The sequence below is a fragment of the Colobus angolensis genome, unplaced genomic scaffold, assembly GCF_000951035.1.
Source record: "Colobus angolensis palliatus isolate OR3802 unplaced genomic scaffold, Cang.pa_1.0 Scaffold5, whole genome shotgun sequence".
Taxonomy (NCBI): domain Eukaryota; kingdom Metazoa; phylum Chordata; class Mammalia; order Primates; family Cercopithecidae; genus Colobus; species Colobus angolensis.
Genome location: NW_012118487.1, coordinates 11,581,584 through 11,587,053, shown reverse-complemented (window position 1 = coordinate 11,587,053; position 5,470 = coordinate 11,581,584). Strand labels below are relative to the sequence as shown.

Below are 5,470 nucleotides of genomic sequence, written 5' to 3'. Positions count from 1 at the left end.
CCCAAAACAATCTACACATTCAGTGCAATACCCATCAAAATACCAATGACGTTCTTCACAGAAATGGAAATAATAATCCTGAAATTTATATGGAACCACAAAAGACCCAGAATAGCCAAAAGTCATCTGTGAAAAAAATGGAGAAATCACAGACTACTTGTGTGCTTGACTATTCAATGCCTGCAATAAGTTTTCTGACAATGAAAACTACTTTACTTCATTTTCTATTTTATTTTAATTAGTGATACTTAATATTTTATTTCTGTCATTTGTTTCTATCACTAATTTTAACAGGCAGTAAGAATTTTCTGACTAAAATAAGTTAAATGTGTGATTTTAATGAAATATCAATTAGACCCATGGACATAGATACAGGGATGCGAAGATGTGCAATAAATTTCCTCAAAAGTTTCTTCTTATCTCAGTTACTGCTGAGTGATCATGACATGCTTCCCATCTGAGGTGAGCTAAAGGTTTAAACTCTGCACCCCAGGGAGGGGTGAGAGTTGAAACCCATTTACCATTCTTATAGTAAATGAACCAGATCCCACCTACTCTCATATAATCAAAATACCTGGAGTATAACAAAAAAATATGTGTTTTATGCAAGGTAACATTTTATCTGAGATTATACAATGTGAAATATCTTACTGTTCTTATTCCTTGCAAATATAATAAATGGTGCTCATGGAAAAGTATCAGGATATAAGAAATAAGAACTATTATATGCTCTATGAGTAAGGTATTTTATTTACACCGGATTTATAATAGTATAATAAAGACACACTTGGTGATGGCATGATTACAAAGTACTTTTACTAATTCGTTTTATTTTACTCTTAAGAAAACACCAAAAATAATTTCTTAGGTGATTTTGTTTAGCTGCTTCCCTACAAGGAATTGGATAGTAATCCCATTTTACTTAGATATATTTCCTTAGATCTTTTCCAGGTTTCAGTAATATATGCCTTCAGTTCACGTGAACTATCACCAGGTGACCAACTTTCATATCGTTGCATGTGTCAATTCACTCAACACGCATTTTGTATCTTCTGTACAAAGATGATTAAGGCTTGGTCTTTTGGGGAACTCACAATTTATATGTACACAAATAATCACTGTCTAATGCCTACAAATATAGATATGAAGGAGCACAGACAAGAGATTTGGAGGATTTGAGAAAGTCTTCAAAAGAAAGAGATACTTAATTTGAGTCTTGAAAAACTTGCAAGAGCTCACTACCCACAGGAAAAGGTGAAAGGGGCAGCCTGGGCAAAACATTTAAAAGCTTCCAGGCAAAAAGCCTTGAAAGCATAGAAGGACAACATGTATTTGGGAATTATATTGAAAGAAGGGAACAGTGCAGGGCAGTACAGAACAGTACAGTGCATTAGTTTGTACAGGACACAATGAAAGGTTTCATTAAAAGTAGTGGCATTAGTAATGAAGATAAGGGCCTTCCGAATAGACTTTTTCAAAGTAATTTGATAAGACTTGGTGATCAAAGGTAGTAGTAGGAGGAGATGAGGTTGATGGAATAATCAAAGATGACTTGATATTTTCATCTCAGGTTACTATCTAGAATATAATGATAGTCATTGAAATGGAGAATGTAAGAGAAAGAATATTTGGGGTGGTAGAAAGGAAAACCTTACTTGAAAGAGATACATTAGGTTTTAAATATGTTAATATTGAGATTATCAGGTAAAGGGCTGAGAGATCTAGATTCAGCAGGTAGCTGGAAAGGGAGTTTAGGAGCTTGGTATGGCCTGTAGGTTGTGTTATGGGAGACACACTGGAATCACTGAAGCAGAGACAAGGTCGGTAAAGTTGTTGGGCCCGTATTAGATAAAAGTTCATGCTAGGGTAAAAAAAGCTGATGGCAGGACTTACATAAAGAATTGCAACTCGAAATACGATAAGCAAGAGACAACAATGAGGAGAGGACAAATACAGAGGATAGGATAAGGCAGGCGATTAAAAACCTGAGCAGATAGGCGGGAGCAATGGGCTTTGTGGAAACTAAAAGGGCAGGGCAGAATAGCCAAGGTAACAGAGTCAAGGAAGTCACTGAAATGTAAACAAATTAAGCAAGAGATTTTGCCAGTCCCGGAGCTTATTGCAGAAGCAAGAACCTAGTCCCAAGCATTTTGACTTGAGGCTTCACTCAGATCTATTATTGAAAATACTTCTAAAGAGTAAGGAATCACATTAGAGATAAAGCTGTTCTCGAGTAGCTGCAGTGATAATTATATTTCATACAAGTGTATCTTCCTATGCCAGAGCAAAATCTCTCTTACTTTTTGGATATTGAAGAATGAAACACTCAAATTACAAAAACTGTAATTCTCTCTTTCCTCGCTCCCCTCCCCTCCTTCCTTCCCTCCTTCTTTTCCTTTGTTGCTTAATTCTCTTTTCATTATTTTACTCATTTTCTCTTTTTCTCTTCCCTTCTTTCCTTCTTTCCTCGCTTCCTACTGTCCATCCTTCATCCCTTTGTCCTTCCTTCCATTATTTTGTCTCTGTTGAAGAAAAGATCACTTAGAACCTATTGTATGTTGAGTTAAGCATCTAAACATTATAGAGGATATTTTGAAGTCCAGATATTTTCCAGTGTAGGAAGAAATATCTTACTCATCATGGCTAGTAAATATTTCCTTCTAAAAATGAGTAAAACTAAAATTAAATTATATTCATGTGATTTTGACTCTTGAACATATCAGCACTGTATTAAATGGTGTCTTTAAACTTTTTAACGCGGTTACATGGTTAGCAATTAACTTAAATGTAAAATGATTTAACTCTCAAGTATGGGGCTGGAAGCAAACAGAATTATAGGATTGGCTTTATCATTGTATACCTTTTAACTTAGAAAGCTTCAGGTCCTGAGGTTGAAAATATAACTCATTTTCTGCTGCCCATTTTGTGATTTTTATGGATTCCTTATTTTTAACTTGGTAACTTTTATAAATCATTGAGCTATTTCTTATAAAAGTTAAATCTAAGATTGTTTTTTAAGAATGTAAACAGAAAGGTTAATAAAATATTTGATAATAGCATTCTCTGGTACTATCCAACAACATTATTATTGATATTTTTCTTATTTTCTTATTTACTTGTAAATAATTAAAATTGTTTCAGCTGAAATATTTGTGCAGTTCTAGCCTTTTGTACTGAACATCATTTCACAAGGGAGATTTTGGTAAATCTTGTTTGGTTGAAACACATTGTTGTTACTTTAGGTGCTGACTATTCTGATGCCGAGTTTCCGATTGCCTTGATTAAAGTAGAAACATTCTATGGCTTGGATGACTTACATTTCAAATTGGTTTGAGCAAGATGATTGGTATGAAGGACTGCAAAGAGTAAGATATATTTATTTGTAATTACAATTTCCTGCCATTTTTTTTTTCTGCTTTTCTTCTCTTATAGTTCTATTTCTACGTGATTTATATTGTGGACATTTTTGCATTGCAAAATTCTGAGCATGAATAAGACACTTATTTGCTAGTTTTAAAGCAGAAGTAAGAATATAATAAGGGTACCCATATATTGAAGAAAGGGCATTTTTTTCTATCCTAATTTCAGATGAGTTTGTAATGTTTTCAAATTATCTTAGGCTTTAAATATAAAATAACATTTTATATATTGAGATTAATATATGAAAATAGCAGTAATTTCAAGCAAGTCTTTCCCATAAAAAATCATTTAATGAAACAGAAGATAAATGTATGCTGATACTATTTATTATACAAATATTTTAAAAGGAAAGTAAAACAATTCTGAAGAAGAGTGCCATGTTGCATGTGTTAAATTTTTAGGCAGTTAATTACATTTGAAAATCAACTGCATTGTTAGTATGAAAACATTTACATAGTATTTTGAAAACAGTATTCTGACCTATTATAACAATAATAGAAAAAATGCTATTTAAAATGTACCGTGTCACATGGACGTATTCTAGAATAATATATGATTTCTCTTTGATTATTCTCACTTTTTAAATTTCTTGATTGTTTAAATGAAGACAATTTGTGTGCTTTTATTTTATTAATTAGTGGGACAAAAAAGCCAGAGTATATGCCATTTTACTAGATTTTTCACCACTGTTGTTCAAGAGCATAGGCTACCAAAGATATACAGTACTTTCTTTTTCTTTTTCTTGAGATTCCCATCCTAAGCACATTAATGACAGATATTTTCTCAGTATTACTTCTTTTTAATTATAAATCCTCAACCATTTGAAGCCTTTTGTACTTTTTTTTCCAGATACTTTTTTTGTAAGCTGTGAAAACATCTGGTAAACATTTCTGGAGCCAGTAAATATCTAACTCTGGAGAATAATCCTCATATTGTAAATCCTAAAGCATTCTTCAGAAAAGGAGTTGAGAGTTAATAAGCAGTTTGCCATACTGAATTTCAATTTCAGGTATAAATGATGGAAATATTTTAGCTTATGAGTTTATAATACTCCAAGTCCCACTTACACACACACACAACACACACACACACACACACACACTGCCAGTACCCTTGTTTGTATTGTATGCAGGAATGGGAACTGATTTTAAGAAAAATGCTTTTTAATGAAACGTGTTTCCTTTAAAATGACTTGGGAGCAGCTCATGGAGATTATGAGAATTCAAAATCTTTCCCTTCTTGCCGTTTATACTACTATGGGCCTTTATAAATGAATGCCTGGTTTTGAAACGTATTAAAAGTGCAGCTGTTGTTAAAGTATAGAAATAGATTGACCCTAAAATTATAATATAGTATTGTGAGTTTGAGCTCCTTCCGGCTTAAGTATTGACCAGCTCTCATACGTATGTAGATGGAAATGAAAGCTCCTATTCTGAATGAAAAAAATTGACACATGAATATTGACCTTAATTTCTTTCAGAAATCCAGCTTATGCCCTTCTGGTGCTTACCACAGGCGGTGTTCTTACACTGAGTTTATAGAAAGAGAAGGTTGCCTGGTCTGTATTGTGAATGGGGAAACATAGAATTGAAAAAAAATTCAGTGTATTATTTTTCATTTGTTATTTGTATATGCATATGTATTACATATAATAAGCAATCAGCATAGCAGATTTTTAAAGTTGTTTTTTAGAATGTTCACAAGAAGAGATAAGTTGTGTTTTTGAGTTAAAAATTGTAAATTAGAAATGAAATGTTTGGAAAGTCACACACAAGTGTGAATTTGATCTTTAGAGCACTAAGTTGACATTTGTATTTTGACATAATTACATAATTAGTATTTTTGGCATGTGACTATGTTTATACAAACACATATATATGAACTTTAATTTTATAATTTTTGTTATGATTATTATTTTTTTTTGAGACGGAGTCTCGCTCTGTCTCCTGGTCTAGAGTGCAGTGGCCGGATCTCAGCTCACTGTAAGCTCCGCCTCCCGGGTTTATGCCATTCTCCTGCCTCAGCCTCCCGAGTAGCTGGGACTATAGGC

The 5,470-nt window shown here is 33.0% G+C and overlaps 1 protein-coding gene across 1 annotated transcript in view; it reads left to right on the top strand.

Moving 5' to 3' along the window:
• The first annotated feature begins 3,299 nt into the window (after nucleotides 1-3,299).
• WDR17 (WD repeat domain 17) overlaps nucleotides 3,300-5,470 on the top strand; it is an 85,113-nt gene continuing 82,942 nt past the window's right edge. The window contains exon 1 of the mRNA XM_011959582.1: nucleotides 3,300-3,365. Within this exon, the coding sequence (XP_011814972.1) occupies nucleotides 3,300-3,365 (66 nt within the window). The remainder of the gene's footprint in view (nucleotides 3,366-5,470) is intronic.